The 24,917-nt window shown below is 40.4% G+C and overlaps 1 protein-coding gene across 11 annotated transcripts in view; it reads right to left on the bottom strand.

Annotated features, from left to right (window-relative positions):
- fryl (furry homolog, like) overlaps nt 1-24,917 on the bottom strand; it is a 78,586-nt gene that overhangs the window by 51,462 nt on the left and 2,207 nt on the right. For 2 of the 11 annotated variants that reach the window (XM_017423436.3, XM_037974204.1), the window contains exon 1: nt 15,137-15,670. In XM_017423436.3, the coding sequence (XP_017278925.1) occupies nt 15,137-15,365 (229 nt within the window). In that variant the 5' untranslated portion in view covers nt 15,366-15,670. Of the gene's footprint in view, nt 1-3,852; nt 4,250-15,136; nt 15,671-20,443; nt 20,506-22,908; nt 22,970-24,917 lie in introns of those variants that run through there. The other 9 variants (XM_037974203.1, XM_037974205.1, XM_037974206.1 and 6 more) reach the window with 7 other exon arrangements.

The raw sequence follows: 24,917 nt of genomic DNA, 5'->3' as shown, positions 1-24,917 counted from the left end.
GGGGGGGGGGGGGTGTCTGAAACTGCAGCGGCTAACTTTTGCCCTTAGAATGTCATTTTAGGTTTCAAATTAAATGCAAATATAATGTAGAACTACCTTCAAGCTTCAAGGAGCCGAGTTTGCAGTCAAATAGATAGGATACTTGACTGCAAATCCTAATTCAAAAATAGGAAAACAGCAATCCTATTCTTCATTGTTTATTACAGTTGTTAGATATAGTTTATACAAAATCAATTCAAACTTTTAGATCTGCTGTGAGAACACCTTAACCTGTGAGGTAAACTCCGCTACAAATACACTTCAGATAAAAAAAAAAGACCTGCTTCTGCTAAGATGCTGCAAATAATATTAATAGTAATAATAAGAATAATAATCCCAGTTGGATGTGAGCAACCCGTTAGCCACTTTTTGTACGAGTTTCATGCCTGCGCTGGAGAAATTAGGCACCACAAAGTATTACACAACTATTACAGCAGTGACTCCACCTTGTCACAGTTAAAACAAGCCCTCCCAAATGCCTGCTCAATTCTCCTGGCAGGACAACTAGAAACAACAGGCCGAACACACACACACAAAAAAAAAAATGGGGTTGGAATGTAGGACCAAGAGTGCATCCATTTTTTTTTCAGAGACAAAAGAATTACTGCCAATGTTTATGTGGTGCGGCGGTGCCAATTCTGCCATAATGTTGCAACATGCTCAGTCGCTGGCAAGTTGTTACTAGTTTACTCTTCACTTTAATACTCTCAAATAAATGATCATCTAAAAAGTGAAGATAAAGACTAATTTCTTTCTAAATGATGACATTGCATTAGCCCCAAGTAGATGAGTAAGACAGACCTAATTATGAATTGAAAGCATTTTTTACAACTGAAAATAATTTATTGGACATTAAACACCCAAACATGTATCATTAGGCATTAATGGTTTAAAATAGAAAACTGGATCTCAAATGCATTGCATAGATCTGAACAAAATAAGTGAGATCAATGGGTCTAAAACTGTGTTGACTAATAAGTTTGTTTACCTGAAACCAGGAAGAGAAGAAAAAAAATATTTCCGTAACAATATATTTTTATGCCTTTTCTAAATGCTGCAAAGTAGTCAATAACTAGTTCTTTTTAGTTTAGTTTTTTTTCTCTCTTTTATTTCTTGACTATTTCTGCCTCGAGGGGAGAATATAAAGTTCCTAAGAATATGTCCTGGAATGCTCACCACACTGCTTCACGCTGCTGGGTTACGACATCTAGCGTGTTTAAACAATAACTTATGTGTTTACATGGAAGATGTGTCCTACTAAATGATTCTGGCAGAAACCGTAGCTTACTCACATAACACTGCTGAACTTATTCTAACACTCATATATGCTCTAAAGGCTTGTGGAGGTCGGTCCCATCCCTGCGCATACGGAGGTGAAGTCGCCTATAGAACTTAGGAAATTTTCTGGTCACCATTAATTTTTTTTTAACTGTGCTGGGGGAGCAAATGGTTCGCAAGGTTGTTTGTTTATTACGTTTGCATTACTTCATTTTAAAAGCATCAAAGACATTACTGTAAGGCAGTGTTTTCTCCAATTTTTAAGAAGAAGTACATTTTGTTCCAGGCAGCCAACAAAACTGCATCATTTTGAAGCGTTTATGTGCCTCGATTAGTGGGCTGATTGTTCAAAAATTGAAGCCAAAAAACTGTGTGAAGAGACATTTTTACATTCAAAACCTTCATACAGCTCTGGATAAACTCTGTTATGTGTGTTTAAGTGAGACATAAATAGCAGTATTTAATGACAAGTATAAAGTATTGACTTGTTTTTTTTAGAATACGTCTTAATTTTGGCACAAACTCCCAAAAACGCTAATCATTACATTTTAGCAAAAATAATACATTTATCTGTATTTAACAGTGACACAATAAACCTGCAGTACTGCACTGGTATTCAGCTTTTTAAATCGATATTTATATTTCGTTTAAAAGAAGCCCAACAATCACAACGATACAGTTCCCTGTTTAAAGCTGTGTCACAATGTGTATTTCTGCTGACTCATCTATTCAGCGTGTTAAATTAGTGTCTGTCGAGGAGAGACACAACTCTGATTGGCTGTTTAAGAAGCTTAAAAGCTTTATTAAAATGCAGGGTTAATATTGAGTTGGTTTAACTGAATACAATAAGGGTAATATTACCTTTTTATTTTACCTTTCTTAAAAGCAAAATTCTGATCTATTGTGCATTGTAAAGTTATGTTTTCTTGCACAGGCAGGTTGTAGAAGCAGATGGTGAGAGATTCAACCCCATCAATAGCTCCTGGTGTCAATTTGTTTAAAAAACAAAACAAAAAAGAACTAGAGCAAATTATATTCAAGCACATTCAAAATCAAAACGCAAATTTGTTCGTTTTCTCTTTCAATCATATGACTCCAAAAATTGTAACACCACCAACTGCTGGTTAAAGGGATATTCTGGCCATTTAGAAGTAAGGTTTTGTGGAAACATTATAAATTATTCATTTCTTACCTTTTGTAAATGCCTCTTTGAATTACTTCAGTTTAAAGAAATTGAACGCAGGCAAGACAAAATTGGATTCATGCAAACACTATTATTCAAAATAATAATCAACTTTGAGCTACATATTATTTGAGCAGAAATGCTATAATATCCGTGCCAGAATTTCACCCCAGGCGGCACCATTCTGGGTACAAATGCTGCAGCCATTGTTTGTTTGCGCTTGCAAATAACCACAGAATTGTATGTAACGAACCATGCAGTGCTAAACCGAGAGCGATCATGAAGGTCTAAGAAATATTTGAGACCGAAGCAGTTTTAGGATGACAAAAATGCACTTTTTCATTAAATGTGGGTCCTTCAAAGAGCCATCTTCAACAAATAAGATATTAACTGTAAGTTTTCCACAGGACCCCACTTTAAATTGGCAGGAATATCCATTTAATGTATAGTTTTATGTAGCCCTCTTTAACTATGCAGCTGTAGCTTTTATAACTAGCAGTGAGGGCATGGCTGCTTGTGTTTATTATACATATTTATTGTATTGATATTTTTAATCTACATAATTTATGTTATTGCTGTCCAACTATACAGGAGCGTTTTATCCCTTGGTGTAAACCGTAAATCACCATTCATGTAGAAATACTTGAATATGACTTTTATTCTGAATCGCCCAGCTTTAATTCAGAACGCTCTAAACCTTTGACCGTCGATATATTTCAATGAGACTGAGGAGGCAGCATTTTTTTTTTTTTTGATTCCTGACGTATTCAAGGCTGCATGGAAAGCTAATAATAGGAGGAAGCCAAAGGACGGATCAATCGCAGGGAAACATTAGCTGCCCCTAAGGAAAGGAACAACAGGGTTATAAAAGGAGGAGGATGGGTAAAAGGGATACGCTGAGTGCTGGTGAAGCCGACTAAGCTGGGATTTGGTTGTTAGGATAAAAAGTTTCTGAGGGTGGGAAGAGTAAGGGTAGGTTGAAAGTTGCTAAGCATCTTTTTGGGAACAGAAAGCACTGCAGCATTTTGGATCTCATCTCTCAGTTCTTGCTCATCAGTAGAAACATCTCTGGGACAACCAGGAGCCACAGAAGCGATGACAGCGGACAGAGGGCGGTTTTCGATCGCCGCCACCTGCATACACCTAAAGCAAGCCTCACTAAACTTGGACTAAACATTATCAATCATCTTGGCAACTTTTCTTACACAAGTAGGAGATATGAAACCTCCGACCGTGAGCCGCATGCGAGCATGTACGAAGCTGCTGAGGGTTGCTGGCCGTGTGCGGCAGATAAGTCTGGATGCAGTGATTGTGGTATGTAAACATGTGTGCTCGCTTGGCAGGGTACTCACAGCTGCTACTCCAAGACTTGAGGAGAGATTTGATGCTGATTTCAAAGAAGACCGAATCCTGCAGGCTCAGCATGGTGGCTCTCAAAAGTCAAGGCTCATAAGGCACAACGTTCACCGGCTTTCCGTTTTTTTTTATTTAGGCCATTTAACAAAACCGAAGCATTTCAAAAATGCACCTCTCATACGCCTTCAGGGAAAAAATAAATAAATAAAAAAATCACCATCCGTTATTACACATCACGCTCCTCTGACCCAACAGAAGCTGAACACTACACTCCGCAGGGGATAGTTAAAGACAACATCCTGAATACGAGTTTAAGCTGCTGCTGTGGAAAGAGACACACTAGGTGTCACAAGTTTTTGTTTTAAATTAGAAGTGCGCTGAAGATGGGGGGAGCAGTGAGAAAAGTATTCCAGCTCAACGCCTGCTGCCCACTTGCCAGTCCACAGAGTCCCTCATCCCCATTTCAGCACAGAAAAAAAATAAAAAAAATCCAGAAAGGCAAAAAGACAAAAGTGCACAAGAACTTTTGCTCCGGATACAAGCCGAAACAGCAGCAAAGTAGCCTTAAAAGTCTTGGTGTTCAGAAAATATTCCTTCCCCTGTCTTCCTGAGTGTATGCCAGTCCTAGCCTGCTAGCACTGTCAGAAACCCTCCCTCTCCTCCCCCAAATATCTCTCCCTCTCTATTCGTTCATGAGCAGCCCCTCCTCCCCTGAGCTCGCTCTTGTTCTTTTACTGATGCCTGCTCTTTTTCTCTGAGAGAGAGAGAGAGAGAGAGAGAGAGAGAGAGAGAGAGAGAGAGCGAGCGAGTGAGAGAGACAGAGAGAGCCAGCTTGATTCAGCAGCAAACACAAGGAGGCGGGAGCAGAGAGCGGGGGGTGGGTGATGTCATCAAAATGCTGCGAGTGTTCCCTGGCTGTGGTTCAGCAATGCATACGCATGTCAGAGCTACTACTGTGCTGCCTCCCCACTGGCCTATCAAAGCAACACTTCCTGTGAGCTCCACAACAGCACTGATGCATCACTCCTGACTGCAGTGGGAGGGAAAGGGAAGGATGGGAGGATGATAAAAAAAGAATATAGAAACCCCGAGCATGGGATGCGAACGCTAAAACTTGTATCCCAACGCCTGTTTAAAAGTACATCACTGCTGCAGTCGAACATAGTGGGAGGTATGTCTGAATAATCCATGTGAAATGGATGTTCTACAGCATTAGTGGTGCTCTCTGCTGATTTGAAATTTAATTATTATGCTTTGAGAGTCAGTTCAAATCAGTTTGCTATCCATTCATACCCAGTGCAGTCATAGACATTACATCACCGCAGTGTCCAAAAGCTACCATGCATAGCACCACATTGAAAAATACAGAAACAACACAAAGAAAACAGTCACCCGCAGAGACAGTTATCTTATATTTTCATCTTTTTAGTAGCTTGGAGTTATTTCTACCCATGCAGAGTTAAAAACAGATCCACATGACACCCAGTGATTTGTAGTCAAGGGCAGGATTAAGTTTGTTAACAAAATATTCAGAGAGAAATGGCAGTGGGAAAGCTGCAGGAGACAAACGCTCTTTGTCTTCTTCTGGTTTCGTCTTTATTTGTCTCTCGCCCTCAGTCTCTCCCTCCGTCACATGTCCTCCACTACACAAGTTATGCAAAATGAGGCAGAGCTCATTGCAAACAAACACAACACAAACAGATGCTTTGTCATGCCCTGGCTGGTGCAAGTCTGATGCAGCCTTTCACTGTCAAACACTGCCTTGTGATTCACAACACAGACTCTTCGGTTTTAAACTGGTAGGTTTTAACAATTTCTATATAGTGTTCGAAGAATGTTGGTGTCACTTTAAACTGTGGGACAGGATGAAAGACATGTCACTATGATGCTTTTACTCATACCACAAATTTGAATGAGTACTGGCCACATTTTGTAGATGTAAAATTCTACAAAGCAATTATTACCCAATGACATAAGAAGATTTTAAAAAATAGCTGCTACACATTTTAATGGTAAACAAGTTTCAGTGTGATAAGATCTTAAACTAGTGAGAAGAAATCTATTTTTTTTTCTTATGTAACGAGAGGCCTCTGGGTTAGCTTAAGTCCTATTTACATAAATACTAGCTGGATCACCGGCTTTCATTATTAATCTCCTGTTGTGATTTTTCTGCTTCTGAAAATTTACAAAAGGATATTTAGTTGCTGAAGCACACCAAACATGGAAATAAAAAAAAAAAATTAAGCACTATAAATCCTGACACTAACAACTCCTGTTTTGTTTAAAACTCTTTCACAGACTTGACCAAGATTTTATCTTTTACAAATTATTTTTTGTTGTTGTTCAAACGTGTTCGTTATTTCAAATAAATATTGTGTATCCTGTTCATAAAGAGGCTCTTTAACTGACTCAAAAGCTGTGAAACAAAACGAAGCTGTGTAGCTGAATAGGTCCAGAAGGGAAACCCAAACATTCCTCTCCCCAGACACCAGCCAGCTCCTCCAAGCAGATCCCAAGGTGTCCCCAAGCCAGACATAATAGATAATCCATCTATTCAGTTCGGAGTCTGAACTGGAGTCTCGGTTAAGGAGGCATGTATGAAAACCCTCCAAAGGAGGTGACCAGAAAACATCCCAATCAGAAGCCCGAAGCACCACAGCTGATTCCTTTTGACGAGGAGGAGCAGTGGCTCTACTCCGAGCTCCCCGCCCGGGATGATGGAGCTCCTCACGCTAATGCGGAGCCTGATCACCCTACAGTGGAAGCTCATTGCAGTCATCTTGTATCTGGATATTTCATGACTATAAATGAGCGTTGCGATGTATATGGACCTGCAAAGGTGGAATCTCACTGAGCTGCAACTACTGGAGGCTAGTTGGTCAACTCAAACTTGACTTTATATTACAGGCAGCATTCTGCGTACACCCCTAATTTTTTTGTTTATGTGTACACAGCTTGCAAAACTCTAGGTTGTGTGGATTATCTCATTGCTCACCTCCACCTACATTATCCCCACCTCGGCTCATTTGTGCCCACCTTGGGAGACACCCCTCTAAGTTTGTTTGTTAGGTAAACCTTTGAAATGAACATAGGCAGATTTGGACCTGTTTATTTTTTATTAATAATTGATCAATGGAGTGTTTTTTAAACCTGGACATGATTTCTATAAGAACAGAGCTCCCGCTGCAGGTGTAAAAACACTGCTCTTGCGCTCTTGAGACTGGTTGGAGACACCCACGTCAAAATGTAGGAGGGTTTGAGACACCAGCGACCGCTCTGGGACTATGCTAAGAAGACAAATTGTCCCTCAGTTTTTTGTGAACGTGCTCAAAAGTCAAGCAACAAGACTGTGAGCCTCTGCAAACTCAAGTGAGGAAACTGAGAATGTTGCGAGACATTCTGGAGACTCCGTCATGGATGCTGTTCACCAACTTGTAACAGCAGCGGCGGCAGCCCAGTACGGTACTACCTTAAATGGAGCACTCTGGCTTTCACCTCAGCTCCTTCATCATCATCTCCTTCCCTTTTCTTTCTCCTGAAGAATGAATCATGTTTGACAATTTAGAAAGTTTGACTACTAATACTGTGTTTCTTCATCAAACACAGGAGAATCAGATTTCCACCTTGGACCATCAGCGAGGTACTTTCTCATCACTGAAAACACTGTGAGGGCTAAGATTTGGGACATATCTATAACACCAAACAAAGAGTGCAAACTAGTATTTGAGCAAGCATCAAAACAGCACAAAGCACCAACTGTTATAAGAATGTCCAGTTGATTGCCATGTATTCCCTGAACAAATAACTTATACTGGCTTAACCAAACATTACATATCCAAACTGAGAAGCTGACAGAGTACAAAAACACACACCATCTGATTCACAAATCAGCGTTCTCTCATTCAGAAAAAAAAAAAATCAGGGCTGCAATGCGTGTGCTTAAGGAGTTCCTACTTCCCAGGCATCACACCGATACTGTCACAAGCTAAAGGCTGCAGTATACCCAAAACCTTTAGACATACATCAACTTTTAGCTTAAGCTATGTGCATGAAGAGGGAGGCAGAAGCATCTGGAATAAGGCCAGACAAATACTGCTTACAAATAAAGCTTGGGCTCATGTTATGATCATCAACAAACCAGTTAACATACAACCAGCAGGTACTGTTTTCTGTAAACCGGCTTTATTGTTTAAAGAATGCAGAACTGACATCACTTCCCCGGGAACATTAAAGCCAAGCGCTAGAACATTAGAGCCAAGACAATTGACGCAAGTTGAGGACTTCAAATAAACATTATAACCGACTTCCTGGAAAGGAGAGCTCACTGATCAAATAATCTCAACCAAATGTCCGAGCGGGGCTGGTTACAGCGGCTCTAATCACAAAGTGACTGACAGCTTGCCTTCCTGGCTGCAGAGAATCGAGAGGAGAAGCTCCTCTCAGGAGCCCACAGGGTGGAGGATGCATTTCCTGTCCCGGGCTCTCTCTGAAGGGCAGTGGTGAGAACAATAATCGATACAAGCTGTAATTCAATCCCTGACCTCCTGACTGATGCCTGGGCTGCAGAGGACACAACATCTAGATCCATCACAGCAGTTTAAACATGCAGCACAATTCTATAACGCACACAGAGTCTCACTTCCACACACTACGACGAGTCAGAAGCAACCCATTTTATACGTCCATGTTAGATGTTGATCAATAGACCCACACAGCAACGGCAAATTTAGACGTACAGTAGGTTACACTTTTCTTAATGATTTGTAGTTAAGGGCCTGCTCAGACCTCACACTAAAGATCCATCTCGGGTGATTTGATGGGAAGTGGTCGGCTCTGACAGAGCGTTCACACCTGCCAGTTACCCCAAAAATGTTTTTCTGTGATCGAATGTCAGTTACCTGCTCTGTATGCAGACACATGCAACCACGTTACACAGTGGGCTGTCAGCTCAGCAGCAGGGTCTGCTGATGTTTCTATAAAATGTGACAACACACGCAGACATCAGAACTATATAATTTTGATATTAACATGATTCTGAGCCATCTGACTTGTATTTTGTTGTTATCTCTTCATATGCTTAATTACCTAATAGATGTGATATGAGAAAAATAAAAGGAGCAGTGATTAGTGACTTCACAGAGCTCTGTGTTAGAGCAAAGATTAAAGATTTTAACCCATGAAACTCCACTCTTTTTTTTTTTACTCATCACTGTAAATGTCAGCGCTGTGTTTAATGAGGTGAACACAATGCAACATAACGCTGCTCAGACAGTTGTTCTGTGATTGACACATCACGATGTAGCTTATGGTGACCACAGTGGGACCAATCAGCTCTAAAACAACCAGAACAAAGATTAAACTAAAGAGAAGCCAACTACGCTGCATTCTAATGAATAAAAGCCTGACAAAATGAACATTTTTATTAAGAACTGTGCTAAACAGTTCATCAAAACTTTTAGGACAAAAAAAAGCTGCATCTTCAGAATGTTCTCAAGAATGACTGTTTAGGTATTTTTAATTAGCCGATAGCAAAGCGAACTTTTGTTATTTATCCAGTGCATGGTCCTACAGGGGGGATTCAAACTACCAAACATATGCAGATAAATTACATTTTCAATGTGCTTTGAGGCCTGTATTTAACACATTTCAAATGCAATCCAACAGGTCAGAACAGAATTTAGTGCCAGGTCTGAAGAGGGTCCAATGTTTCGTTCTTATTGGGAGAGTTGGTTGGCATTTATAGTAATAATCATACAGTACATTGGTTTTTATAACTTAACACTGTATTCTTACTAAAGAGTGTGTTTTCCTGACTGAAGTTGACTACTTGTGACTACAAGAAAACTTGATGAATAAGTTTGTCCAGTTTAGCTGGATGCACACCCTGTTGACAATTAAGACACAAATTACATAACAGAGGTACAACCCTGCAGAAGCGCCATCATGTTCAGTCACATCCTCCAAACACTCCCTAACCACTAATCAGGAAACCTACTGCATTCAAATAATTCCCCAAAACTCTACTGCACCTTTAGGGCTGATGAACGCCCTCCGCATAAACTGGGGTTGTTTAAAAATGTCTAAACAACCGATTTTAACATTACTGACAACTAAAGTGACGCTTCTGTCCCCTGCTGTTGATGCACAACATCACACAGTAACCTACAGACAGTTCCTCTCCTCACCAACACAAAAACATTCGCTGACATTCAACTCAACACAAGACGAAGCTGACCCCTGTCGCCAGCATAAAAATAACCTCAATTTGTTTTTGTTGTTCTGATCATGAGATTGTGACCATTTAACCTGTAAAACAGGCACAAAGGAGTGTCTAGATAATATGTTTGTTTCATTATTATATTTAATGGTACTCGCATGTTCTGAAACATCAAGGAGGAGACAGAATTGGTGTGGCTGGTGTCACTAAACAACCTGGCGCCTGTTCTGTTCTCTTTGAACAATCAGTACATCTTTAAAACCCAAACGCTTCAGCTGCTGATTTTATGTTCAACTCTCGGTGCAGCCTGACATTTATGGGACAAACTAGTTCTGGTTGACTCGGCCACTAACTTGAAACATAAAGCACTCATGTAGCGCAGTGATAATATGTCGAAAGATGCTCGGGGTCAGCAGCACTAATGAAATGCAGACTTTCTGCCAGCAGCATTGTTTAAAAAAAAAAAAAAAGAAAAAACAGGAATTATCTGGTCTTTTTGCAGAAGAAAGGGAAATGAGAAAAAAAAAAAAAAAAACACACCTCTGTGAAGTTCAGCTGAGGTGACCAAAATGCCAAAGCTGTCATGCAACGGAACAACATTTACTCCACATTACGACATCACTGATAAAACTGTTTTGGTAAAGAACAAGAATAGAAATTCTGACAGGAGTATATGGTAATATTTTTGCTGGAATAAAGTCCGACTGCAAAACCAATGAGAGTGTAAAGGAACCACTATGAATTTTTTGAAGATTACAGATTTTCTAAGACGGCAGCAACCCATTTTGGTTTTGGCTGCATTTAGACAAGCCGTTAGCTCATCAATCCGGTCAGAAATAAAACAATTTCTTTAAATTGAGGAACTCCAAAGAGCCATCTACAACAAGTGAGATAACTGTTTGTAACCTTCCACAATTCCCACATCAAAATGTCTTAACCAGCCCTTTAATACAGGTGTAACGCTTTCAATTTTAGTGACAGCTTTAAAAGACGATGGACTTACAGAAAAGAGAAAGCCCCACTTTAAAAGTTACTTTAGGCTAGCCTCACTTTTATGAAAAGAAGGAAAAAAAAACAACAAACAAACTGGATTTGACCTGCTTAAAATATTTATTTTAGCTGCTCATTTTTATTCTTTATATAAACCAGACTGAGTTATGACAGCTTTTACTTTCATTTTTAACATGTACTTTAATCTAATTGTGATTTATTATTTGTACTTTTTATTATTTATATTTACACATTCCTAGAGCCTTTGTGTGTACAGCACTTTGGTCAAGTCGTGTTGTTTAAAAAAGGCACTTATAAATACATCTGGTTTGATAACTTTCCCGTAATTTTATAGCTTTACTCACAATTTTTACCCCTGCCAACACCAGAACACTGTAAAATGGAAAAAAATTAAAAATTTTCTATTATATGGATGTTTTCTAATTAGAGAATAAAGGTAAACTTTTAGAATATAATTTTGTCAGTCCAGTCACCAGAAAACTCTCATTAGCGTAACTACAAACTTTTCCCACGTATTCAAGCCAGACATAAAACACTGACCTCGGTGAAGCTAACAAAACTTTATATTGAGCTTTATATTGAGTCTTTGTTTTGTTGATTCTGTGGGTTGTTTTGACTAGCCTGACTAGTCCTATTCTTTGGTGTAAACAGGTAAGATGAGTTTAGTAAGGGTTTGAGTCATGCTTTAGCCACGAGCAAACAGGTACGCCAACATGTTCTGACAGGTAGCACTGCAAAAAATGAGATTCAGTCATACTGATGGAAAATCACCTTATTGCGCCAACGGCTCGACCACGACCTAGACACACGTGTATTTATTTATAGACATCTACCCCTTTAACTACCTTATTACTTGAAAAAACACCCATGAACAACTTATGTATTTTGAAAAACTAACTTTTGTTCGAGTCGCCATAACAGTCAGCTCAAATCCTAATCCTCCACTACTGGCAATCTGTAAACTTAAAGACTGATCCAATATTCATCTGGATTTCTTTTCATTATAAGTTTACAGCAACATTCTAAGGCAGACCATTACACAAACTTTTATGACTTAGCTTTAGTGCAAAAATGCAAAAAGTTTCCTTGACACGCTTAAAATAATCCAGTGCTAGTTAAACCATCATAGAAAGATTTTATGTCATTTCCTTTCAAGCAGAAAAAAAAGAAACACTTGAATAGTTTCACATGCACTTCTTTGTTTGTTTTACTATTACCCTACGGAGGTTCCTCAGTGAGTTTAAAACCTAGAAGTTTGTGATAAGATAATGTTGGCGTCTTTAAATGTTAAAAAGGAGCTTCAATGCTTCCTTTTGTGTCTCCTTCAGCAAAGAAATACTGGATCATCCTGCTGATTTTAGTGTTGTGTATGTTTATCTGTCTGCTGAGTCTGCAAAATTTTTCATGAGCTGCTGAACAGATGTTATTGAAACTCTCAGAAAGTTATGACTGGCTGTACAGTACATCTACATATAATTAATTACACAAGTCAACCTAATTCAAGATACACCACAGCTAATCGGCATTAGCCAGAAACAAAATGGCTACAACTCTGTCAGTTTTACAAAAATTAGGGTCGAATTTGATGTAGTGGTAGCTGAGAGTCATGCTCTACACATACTCTGAGTGCTAACAGATCACACAGGATTTCACAATATTGCATGAGCTCTCTCACAATATTATTAGTTTTTAAATTATTATTATCATTTCTCAACACAAGATGATCTTAGTTTTAAACATGAACGGCTGTGGATGATATCCAGTACTACAAATTCCAATAAAGTAGTAATATTTCATATTACATTATTTTAATAATGATTTATAGAGTCTGTGGACCAAAGTTACAGAAACACACTAGCAAATTTAATTTAATGTCCTTTTTGTGTAAAAACAGAGCAGCTGTAATTTCAGTACATCGAATGTTCTAAGCGCCACATTTTTCTTTGTCTAAAGCAAGATTGTCCAGTCTCAGCATGACCTGCTTTGCCCTAAATTGACCCGACTTAGTTAAATGGAACACTACCCAGAACATGTAGAACCGAGTGCCGCCTTGATGTGGGCGGGTCTTTAAAGCACAGCTGCCCGAAACTCACCAATAAATGAAATAAAGAGAAATAAAGTCATGAAGCGCCCACTATTCTCTGCCACGGTTTCAAAAAAATGCTGTGGCCGAGTCGAGGCCACCTTCCCTCCACCGGTCAGAGCCCTTAAAACAAGCCCATTTGGTCTAGCTCCCTCTGTATTCTGTTGTCAGCCAACAAGCTTTTTTATGACTATATTATATATATTTTTATAAAGTGAACAACAAACAAATGGTGCGGCTCTCATGATTGACGTCGCTCTCTGGCTAATCAATGCCCAGCATTCTGCTGACGTCACATCTTCAGCTCGACTCGTTTCTCTTAGAACCTCAGCCGAGGAGGTTTGAAGAAGCGAGCTGAAAGTGGACGGGATCAGACAATGGAAAGACTGAACCTGCACCGGGTCGAGCCCATGAGAAAAAGGGCCAAAAGTCTCTAAGAACGGAGACATATAGATGTAACTGTTTTTGGTCACTCCCATCATACTCCAGAACTCACAACAACTTGCTGAATGCTAAGCTTAAGAAACACAAAGCTCTGACATTATGAACAGCTAATGATGCTAGAAAGAAAAAAAAATAAGCATGTTTACAGTACACAGCTGAAGGACAGAAAGCAGCTTTCTACTGATGTCAAAGTAAGGGTATAAGGGTGGCTGATCACTGTAAGCACTGTTACTGCACACTACAGGTAGTTTATTTCCATTTAGAACAAAAAACACAGCAGGCAACAATCTAGCCTAAACTCAATAGCCTTCTTCAGCATTCTCTACAGATCTTCCAGGGATACAACCCAGTTCTGCCTGACTGCTAATGCTGTGATAAGGCCACATTTTGAGGAGGGGGTTGGCGAACTAAAAATAGGGACAAACAAACATGATGTTTATGTTGGCGTTCACTTCAAGGTTGTGCCTGGTCATCAGACGACCTGATAAAACTAGACATTGTTCTTTCTCCTGGAATAGAAAACATGCTATGCTCCATTTGTTAAAGAGTATGCAATACGAGTGAAACAAAATTGAAAATCTTGATTATTTGGTGTTGACAATTCCTTCTCAAGCTTACTCAGGGTGGTTTTGTAAACCAGCTACGCCTCCTTTTTCCACACTGATAAGATTTACCTTAATCCAACTAAGACAGTGCAGTCAGTCTCCCTCATTTTGCAACTTTTCAGGTTTTTTGTGCGTTTGCTTTCTCAAACAATGCGGGGCACACACCTCTGACAAACTGATAGGCCCAGGTGGAACAATAACAGGCGTCATTATTCAAACCTAATCAGAACCATCAGAAAATAAAAGGCAAATCTAATAATGTGTAAATGGTATCATATACAAAGTCACTGCTGTCTGTGGGTGCATAGAGGGGAAAAAGGATGGAAAGGATTTAAAACTAATATTTAATAACATAAACAGATGTATTAAAGGCCTAGAATTCCTTGAAGGCTCACACATAATCAGAGTTTTAAACTAAGATCATTTTATGACGAGAAGGGACAGAGTTGTAGGGATTTGTAGTCAAACTTTGTAAACATCATTACAAGTGATCTCACGTGTCAAAGCTGAAGTACGTGTTGATGACGACACTCGGCTGTTACCACGTCAAACTTTAGCTTAATTTCTGTGATTCTGACTGAGTTGTAGATATTTTTGTGTTGGCTAAGGTCAACTGGCTGGGGCATTCATCTTGAATTGGGCTGACTTCAAAACAAAAGTTAATCAATTGTAGAGGAGCTTCCAATGACTACTTTGAGAGTTTCATTAAAATCCGTCCAATCCTTCATAAGATATTTCCAAACGCAACAGACAGGCGAACACGCACACAAACATGGGCAAAAACATTATTGCCTTTTCACTTTCAGTGGCAGGCAACAATATAGCATAAACATGCAACTGTGAAGCAATAACTTTTTTTCAGAAGAGGTTAACCCAGTTTTTTTTTTAAACAGGTGCTGCATTAATAAGTCCTTTAGTACCTTTGAAGCGGATTTGATTACTCCAGGCAAGTCTGGAGGAGCTCAGTCTTGATGATACTTTAGTCTCTGGGTCTACCGGATCTTCTTCAATGGTCTGCCCCATGGCAAGCAGACCCAGTCTTTTCATGCGAAGGAGCCGTGGACCCGACTCCTTGGGTAGAGCTGCCCCATGTTCAACAGGTGACTCTCCTGAGATCACAGCAGGAACCAGGCTCTTTAGAAACTCCATTTTCAGCAGGATTTCTAAGGTCTCTCACTCAGGTGAGAAGTCCAGGATCCTATGCCGTGCCATCCGGCCATGCACACTACCTGTCTGCTCGATCTGCCTCATTTACAGAGGAGCAGGCAAAAAGGTGGAGTGCCTGTGTCGAGTTGCCTACACACAGCAGAGCCACATTCACACAATTTAGGTGCCAGTATCAGAATAAACACTGCCTGTGAGACTGAAAAGTTGCTCTGAGAGGTAGAACTGCAGCAAGCCAACGTGACACTTCCTTCACCGCGACGTTACCTGTCCGTACGGCGTAAAAAGAAAACAAAATTACACGGCTCTCTCCACAGGTTGTGACGTAATGGTGAGTGGGCAGGGTTATGTTTGAGTGCCAGGCCCCATCTGGGGTGGGACTAGAACATGTTCAGCAGGAGATAACACAACCCGGGCCAACAGCCAATCATAACAGCGACGACAGCAGCCACACCCTGCTGGCCTTCGTTGCGAACAAGTTAAAGGGAGCAAGAAGGGAGGAGGAAGACTGACAGACATCATGAGGAGTAGGAAATCTCCACAGAGCTGGCTTTACTTGCCCGCCTGCATTTACTGATAACTCTTATCAAGGGCAAATAGTTGTTGTTCGAATTTAAACACGAGCAAAAATGCTCGTTTGTCTTCCTGCTGCATTTCCCAAACATCAAGAGCAAACCCTTGCCTCGCTTTTACTTCTGCTCGACTTTGCTGAGCTAATAAAGAAAGAAAAATAAAGTGGGAGAACGGTCAAAGTGATGGCGTCTGAGAAACAGAGTGATGACAGACTGCTGCGCTCTGCTTGGCTGCACAGCTTGTACCTGCAGCAAATTAAAACCCTTGCAAATATGGCTTCTTGCAGACTCAGAGGGGCTACACTGTGCTGACGCTCTTAAAAGCCCACCGCCTAAAGCAATAATCAATTTGATGTTTAATGATACAGAGCCCAAAAATTAATAAACCATCTAAGCACAAACAGTCAGCTTTCAACAATGACAGAAAACTGAACTCCACAAACGTAATGTCGAGCACGGCAAGTGTGGCTGAGGCTGCGCGCTTTTAAGGGGAGTGTTTTCCACAGTTTATCGTTGACAATGTACGTTAACATGTAAAATGAAATCTTTTAATTTTCCAGCTAAATCCAAATGTTTTAACTGTGCTCCAACCAAAATGCTTGCCTTGAAGGCCAGCCATTTCCAAACAAAAAAAAATATGACCCGCTAAAAATAAACAACAGCCAAAGCAAACAGAGTTCTTTTGTTTCTGGTGGAACCTTGAAAATAAAGTTCTGCGCAATCCCATGTGACGATATGAGATGTCACGCTAAGAGTATGTGTTGTGGATGACTGTCAGTTACTACCACGTTGAATTTTAGCTCAATAGCTGTAAAATTGACTTAATTACAGCCATTTTTGTGTTGGATAGGGTTAACCTTTTTAATGTTTTTTGTTTCTTTAAATATTATTTACATCTTAATAACTGTCCAAGGAATACTAAAAACACAGACATTAAAAATAAAATAAAATAATGCCTTACATACTTAGTATTGTTTTTTTTTCCTATTGTTGATGGTGTCCTTTTTTCCCCACCAAATTTATTTTATAGATTAAATACATTAGTGCAATACTGTTTTTAAGTAGCACAACTACAATGTTTTTAGAAGCTACCTTCTTCCTAAAATAATTTAGTAAATGCCCAAACAGAATCAGATTTGGACTTCTGACTTTAACCAGCAACAACAAAACGTGTGTATTTATTCCAACATGGTTGTTTTCTCACCCCCACACACAAGACATTAGAAGCAATTAGGAGAATAAGTCCACACAGGATCACAAAGGGACATCAGAAGTTGTAAATAATAAATGAAAGTACTCTCCACTCAGCGTGGAGACGGCGTGCTGGTCCGTGATGCTCCAGCTGCATTTTTAATGCATTTGAAGGAAGGTGACTTTCGTTCAGCGTGTAAAAGCAGATCTCCAGTTTTGATTTGCTCATTCAAACAAGTTCCATCATTCTTGTGATCATTTCTGACATACAAGCACAACTTAAGGATTATCTGACCAGAAGTGTCTTTTCTCCCCTTCTTGGTTACGAGGGTGACAACTTTTCCCTAATGAGCGTTTTTGAGCTTCGGCAATAACACTTTCTATAAACAGAGGTTGAATTTAAATGCATAACTGTGAGTATTGCACAGACTTTCACAAAAGTTTGAATTATTGTAACTTATAATCAATGATTTTTCAACGCATATTCTAAATTATGTCATTTAATGCTGTCCAGTCAAAATATACAGTTTGTGTGGAGTTCAGGAAGAATCCAAAGCAACCCTGCAGGATGGACTGATTACAGTTTTTCTCCTTTGTACAAACTACCAGCTGAGAGTGCAGCTTCTTTCTGTAAATTCAGTCATGAAGGCAAGTGGAGCTACAAGTCTGTTTTGATTCTGCAGCATCAAGTAAGACAAAAAACAGATTTTGACTGTCAAACAACTTGGGGAAAAAAAAACAACAACAAGCAGGAAGGAGAGACATTCATTGGGATAACACAACACTAAGGCGTGAGTACAGATGATTAGAGGCTGAGGCAATACATTAAAAAAATAATTACTAAATTAGTATTTCACAAGACACCTCAAGCCAGGACTTGGACGTTTTTCTGGCCACCTCAGTGTCATTTCTGAATGGGCCGAGTGAGGACAAAACTAGCACAGCCCTGATGCGCCTTTGTGCTGCGAAGTGAGGTAGTCACAGAGGTGAACGGGTCGACGTGTGAAAAGGTGAGTTGGCTTTGTGGCTCAGTACTACTTTTATCAAACAGTTCAATGACCAGCCTGTCTTTAAACTCTCTTTGGCTGTTCAAATTTGACCATCACCCCAATTTGCCACTGTTGAGAGCAAACCGTTTGGTTAAAACAAATAAATAAATAAAAAGAAACAGTCGGTTCTTCTCCGAGATGAATCCATACTTTTGTTGTTTTGGCTTTAAAATCTGAGGGCTGGGAGGTCACAGAAAGCATACATCATCACTTCATCACATTGAGCCGCAAATCCAGCTTACTTTTTTACACGTTGACCGTTTCTGCTCTGTTACTACTTCACTTTGAGACACAAAGACACATCTGGGTGGGATGGTTCCGACCCCCTCTCAAGCAGAAGGTGTCTAAGACCCGGCTTGAAGTGCTTGAAAGATCCTAATGTGATGAAGTGGTAATGTATGGTCTGTGCGACCACCCGGTCATGGGAATAAACAACAACAGATTCGTTACTGAGGGAAGACTGACGATGAGGCACTAGGAAAAAAAGTTCACCACAACGAGCTAAACTGAGTTAATTTGTCATATTTTGACGATATGAGGGAGCCGTCTGCCACACATTAAATGTGTTGTGCTCCACATTAACGCAGCTGAGTTCTACTTCACGCCTCTTTTGGTTCTGCGACGCTCGCTTCATTTCTGAAAGCTCAGGTTTCTGGGGGATGTGGCCGGCTCCGTCTGTGATTTATGAACGACCAGAGACAGACTAAAGACGGACTGGTCTGTGGGTCGTTTCACAGAACAGTTTTGTGAAAGAGCCTAAAAAGAGAGAGAGAGAGACTGAAGAGGCAAAGATAGCCATCACTTGGTCTGAGCACCACAATGGTGAGTGGAGGCAGCCGCAGTTTGTTGAGGCCAGGTCTGTGGTGCTGCTCAGTTAGAACAATAACCCTGCACAGGAGGCCCACATCCCAATCAGCTCAGGAATGTGGAAGAGGAAGCTCTTGGAACAATGTGCAACGTTCCTAAGCCGTTTTGGGTACCACCCATTTTTGTTTCGTTCTGCTTTCAAGCCAGAGAAAACAGGAAAACTAGTAGGGCTAAGGCCCTGGAGGACCGGATCCGCTATGCAGTCAGCTGAAGGTGCAGCTCGGCGCTCTGTCAGCACTAAATCCACTACAGTCATTGTGATCAGTCTGAGTGTGCATAAATCTGAACTGTAGCTCCACCTCCAGCTGTGAGTAAACAGAGGTTCACATAAGGCAAGCTAAGCACACAGAAACAGCACTGTACTGCCCTCTAATGGCGCAAACATCCACTAAACTAAGAAACTTTGATAAAAACCAGTGTTAAAGTTGAATGAAGAGTCTTTTGTGATAGTTTCAACACGCTGTTTAAATGTTCATTTGATTTTAATGCCATCAATTACAAAAAATGTTGCAACAGGGGGAAAAGAAAGAATAACATGGACGATTAGCATCTCTAGTTTGTCAATTTCATAATCAAACATGTTACTTTGGTTTTTTTTTTTTTTTTTTTTAAGTTTTCAGATGACATTCTGGGACCTAAACTGATAGGAGTTTCTGTGTCTGCAAACAGGAACAAGATAAATAATGTTTTAAATTGTGAAGCTCAAGACAAAGATCAAACCGGGGCTGACTGGTCGTGATTGAGGCGTGCAGCCCACAGAGAGGCTGGTTGTCGCTGCTGAAGAATGTCAGAATGTGACCCGACCGGACCCTGCAAAATGAGCCTCTTTACTCGTCCAGAACTCATGTGAGACGACTCTTTTCTCCCCGGAGAACACAACGATATGTGAGAAAACTATTTACTGAAACGTCCCACCTGTTGCAGTTCCTTACTGAAGTTGCTTCACGAGTCATAGGCTTTTTTTATCATCTTTAATAACACTGAAATTAATCTTCTCCTTCTGATTGCAGTTTTTGATAACGTGGATGCTTAGAACCATTGAGTCACTGAAATTGCATTAAAAAAAGCAAGCTATGGTTTCCTATGATGCCTTGTTTTTTATTAAAACTTCAATATTCTAAGCAAATTTAAACATGTATGGGGAAAAAAAACAGCTTTCAGACCAATGTGATAAATGTATGACCAAATGGCTTTATCAAGGGGTGTACGTTTAACAGAACGCTAAAAGGCCAGTCAGAACAACTCAAAACCTGTCTACTTTCAGAAACCAGCGAAACAGAAAGCGATTATTCAGATATCCTTTCCTTTCCCACAGTGCTTAGCTAACAGCTGCTCTGAAACAGCAGCACTGATTGGAACAACCCGTTTAAGCCCAGAATCGTACCTTAAGGCCATAGAGCAGGGCCTGGAGGACACAAGGAATGGGTCACCTCGCAGCACGGGAATCTGAAACAAAGTGAAGAGAAGTCGCATCTTTACATTAAATGGACAACTGACCTGAAAAAAAACACACATCACTGTCGACATTTCACATCACTAAAGTTGCAACACCTTGATGACTCGGTTACAGTTTTGAAATTTGATAATACAGTTGTTGGGTTTTTTTTTTTTTTTTTTAAGAAAACCAAAGCAAGTAAGTACAGTCTTGGTCACAGCAAAGAGAAGTCCTCCTACTTTTGGCTTCTGCCTGCTTTGCTCTGTATTGAGACAGGATTAAAGCCTCCTCCTGAGCAGAGTAATAATCTGAAGATTATATCCAAGAGGCAGTTACGTAAGCCTAAACAGTAACAAAACTCTTCCTCATTTTTACAGCCCAAATGACTCCTTTTATAGTCAAATAGTCTCATATCTCGTCATACATTCGCTGTCAGTGCCCTGACTCAGAGCAGGAGGAAGCATATTAGGTTAGAAAAGGGGCATGGTAAAACTAAATCCAATTACGTCGGGGTTCAATAAATAGAAAAAGGAACAGGAGCTATAATCAAACATGCAAACAAAAGAAGGAAGAAGTAGCCTTTAGTCAGAGCGGCCAGACAGAGAAGTTGAGGTGAGAATTTCCACATTACGTTACCGCTGAGGACAGGTGGTGAAAACAGATCAGCGGAGATAACAAGTCAAACTATAACTTCAACCCCACCGGGCTGAAAGTCATCTCACGGTGACATGCATAGCACGTATCTAATCCCACCCACCTCAAACGAGCTTAAAAAAATAAAAAATGTACTTTTCAGGCGTCATCGCTTGTTTCTCACGATGAAAAACCTGTGAATAATACATCAGACTTCCTGTTCCAACGAAGCGACTCCAAAACACAAGAAAAGTAACCACAGAAAGAGGCTAAACCAACCATGCGTACATCCTGAATGCACAGCAAGACTTAAAGCTCAAACTAAGCTCCTGCTCTATATTTAAGCACTCAAAAACACATTTTTTTCCCTGACAGCACAAAACCATTTTTCTTAACACATAATTACTTCTTTTAAAAAAAAAAAACAGGTGTTGCTGACAATCAGTGTCTGTTTAAAGGCTTTATTAAACGTGTGGTCTGTGGCAGGTTTCCTGAGAAACTGAAACTGAATTTTGAACCTAAACTTCATCTATCAACGTTACCCTGTCACTTTATGAGTCTATCACGCCGCGGGATGTTGTTAACAGACGGCTGATAGGCCTTCCAGGAAATAAAAAATAAACTCCAACACAGACGAGACTGACCTTTCGTGTGTGGATTTGCCACGTTCCTCCTTTCTATTCTGCCACCTATTACCTTTTGATATCCTTAAAAAAAAACAAAAAACAAACATGAAGCTCTTTCCTTAAAACACAGGCCTGTCGCCTGCTGCACTTTCACGACAAAGTTGCAGCAATTTCGGTCAAACCTCGAAACTAAAATTATCCTCCATAACCTGTAAAAATGACTTCATCATTGACATTTTTAAGTTGGCTAATGTCGACTAGCTGTGGCGGATAGCTCGCATTGGATCGACTCCCAAAGCTAATCAGTTTTATTTGTACATCCAGTAGGTGGTTCACGAGATATTTTGCTAACAAACACAGGAACACACACACCAGCAAAAACATTATCATTCACCTTTGCCATTTGGTGGCAGGCAGGGGGAAAAAAAAGCTCTGACAGGTCTATGAACTTTTAATACTTGTCTGTCAAAACTAGGCCATACTGATCAGAAACAGCCAGTGTGCTCCAGCAAATTGGACACACAGGCCTATATCTAGCTGCCTCCTACACTAAATGACAGGCCTGGCCTGCTGTAATCACTACCTCTTTAAACCAAAACATCCCTGGCTTCTTTTCACAGAGAAGGTAAGTAAATAAACACCTTCTGCACGTTCCGTCCAATTACCCTCTTGTCTTTATCTCCCTCTAACAAAAACAAAATAAATAAATTAATTTGTGGCGTTAGAACGTACTGGGAACATGTCAGAAACGCTGAGCGTTATTCAGCTGGGGCCGTCTTCGGGGCAAAAACAGGGTGGTTTCTCTGGCAAAGACAGACCCAAACATCAATTATGCTCCAAACGCTCTTTCCCAAAGCCAAGGATAATCTCGCTCAGCAGGGCTCAATTATAGGTTATTTCTAGCTGGACTCGGCGCTCATTGTGCACAACATTAACCGAGTCTTCCAGTGCAATAAAAGAAAAGAACGCCTGACTCGAAGTAACGCTGTTTGGTAATCTACGCTGCACCGGGGAGAGACCTTTAGAGGTAATGAAGGTCAGAGAGATGTCGGCCATGCTTTTACTTTCAAACCGGTACACAACTATCATATACGGTCGATACATTTTAAAAAATGAACTATTAAACTTCTTTTATTTGGATGCTTGTTTTATCACCTGTGACAAGCGTGGTCTAGCGTGCGTTGTCGCCGAATGTCCCACTCTCAGCAACTCTCACCTACGAGCACACCAGATTTTAGGGGAATATTTCTAAAACCGACCGAATTACAGACATTTTTGTGTTATTTATTTATTGCTTTAATGGTCAGTTGGGTATGGCGGCCATCTTGAATTGGGTTGAAGTTGAACACGTACAGCCGGTGATCACTTTCTGAGAGTTTCATAAATACTCGTCCAGTGGTTCATGGGATATTTTGCTAACAGACACTCAGACATGGGCAAAAACATTACCCTCCACCTTCCGCTTTCAGTGATGATAAATTAAAAAAAAAAAATCACTACTTAACATTACTGAATATTATCTCCAGGTTTTTCACAGATGCATGTGGATTTCTGACAAGCTGCGTGAAATAAAACAGCAAAGTTGTTAAATGTTAAGTGATTTAAACAAACTAAACTACTGAGTGTTATGTTTAGTGCAGGACAGTGGTACTACAAAGATCAGAGCTGGGACACAGAACTTAACTTCTCCACGTGCCAATTGCCAACACACAAATACACTTAGCTCCGACTGATCAGCCTAGGCTCAGGTAGGAGATCGGCCGCTGCGTTCTGGTCACTTTTAAAGAAGCTTCATCAAAGCGGTGAACGTCTGACCAGGCGTAAGGACGAGCGAGAGGCCTGCTGAGACGCCAAACTGGTGTGAATGGCGCGTGTCGGGTGTCTGCTGAAATTTGTCGACCGAACTGCTCAGGTTAAAACAAGCAGAACAGCAGCTAAAAGCTAAACGGAGCACAGGAAGACAAAAGCAGGGGAGCTATGCTGAAGTAGATTTCAGAGAACAATGATTTTGAAGGGAGCTTTTTGTAAATATAGTTAAAGATTTCAAAAAGTATACAAGTTAGAAATCCCAAATGTCACGACACGCCATTCTCGATTGAGTCGACCATTTTGATGCATGAATAAAGTAGTTTAAGTCCCCACCCACCCCAAAAAAACGGAAAACAAACTATAACCAGGTAAACAATAGTGTGAATGCTGACTCAGCAGTCACACAAATATCCCATTAAACAGGCAGATTTCTGCACCAACAGGTTACGTAACCATTCAAAGTCAGCAATAACTTTAATGGGCATCATTTCTGTAGTCATCGCTGTTAATCCCTGCGTTGGGGGTGGGGGCTTAGCCAGAGGCCACAGTACCCATACTTTTCAGCACCATTAATGTCTCACCAGATTAACAAAAAAAAAACAAAACACTGGTTCACTGGAACTGTGCCCCGGATAATCTCAGATTGATGGCTTGCTGCAATCCAGTGGGGGGGGATTCCCTCTTGCTAGTGCGTGTAAAGGAGGATGAACTGCACATCTGCGCCGCCATAAAAGGCTCTACGGTTTTATCGCGCCATCCAAGGCGAAGGTGGACAGCAACGGTCACGCCCGTGTCCCTGGGTGTGCCGTTTGTCTGTTACCAAAATGTTTCATGAATGACAAAATTTGAATGAAACTTGCAGAAAGCAATCACCGGATGTACAGCCACAAGTGATTAACTTTTGATGTCAGCACAATTCAAGATGGCCACGACAACTAACTGACCTTAAAAAAAAAAGCAAAAATGGCCATAACTCAGTCAATTTTACAGATATTTACCTAAAATATGGCGTGGTGGTAGCTGAGACTGATCCCCAAACACGTTTTCTGAGCACTAACAGATTGTGCAAAATCTTTTCTAATTTTCCCATTGACTATCTGGAGTCAAGCCTGTCCGTCTGTTAGCAAAATATCTCGTGAACCACCGGGCAGATTTTAGTGAAACTTCCAGGAAGTAATCAGCAGGCATATATCTACAACTGATTCGCTTTAGGTAGGTAGGTAGGTACATTTATTTATATAGCACTTTTCAGCACGAGGCGACTCAAAGTGCTTTACAACACAAGAACAAAATTACAGACAGAGTTACAGAACATGACAAGATAACTAAGCTAAAACATGACAATGCTAACAAGG

Source organism: Kryptolebias marmoratus, linkage group LG24 (genome assembly GCF_001649575.2).
Source record: "Kryptolebias marmoratus isolate JLee-2015 linkage group LG24, ASM164957v2, whole genome shotgun sequence".
Classification (NCBI taxonomy): Eukaryota; Metazoa; Chordata; class Actinopteri; order Cyprinodontiformes; family Rivulidae; genus Kryptolebias; species Kryptolebias marmoratus.
Note: the sequence above shows the minus strand (reverse complement) of the source record. Positions and strands in the feature narration are given on the sequence as shown.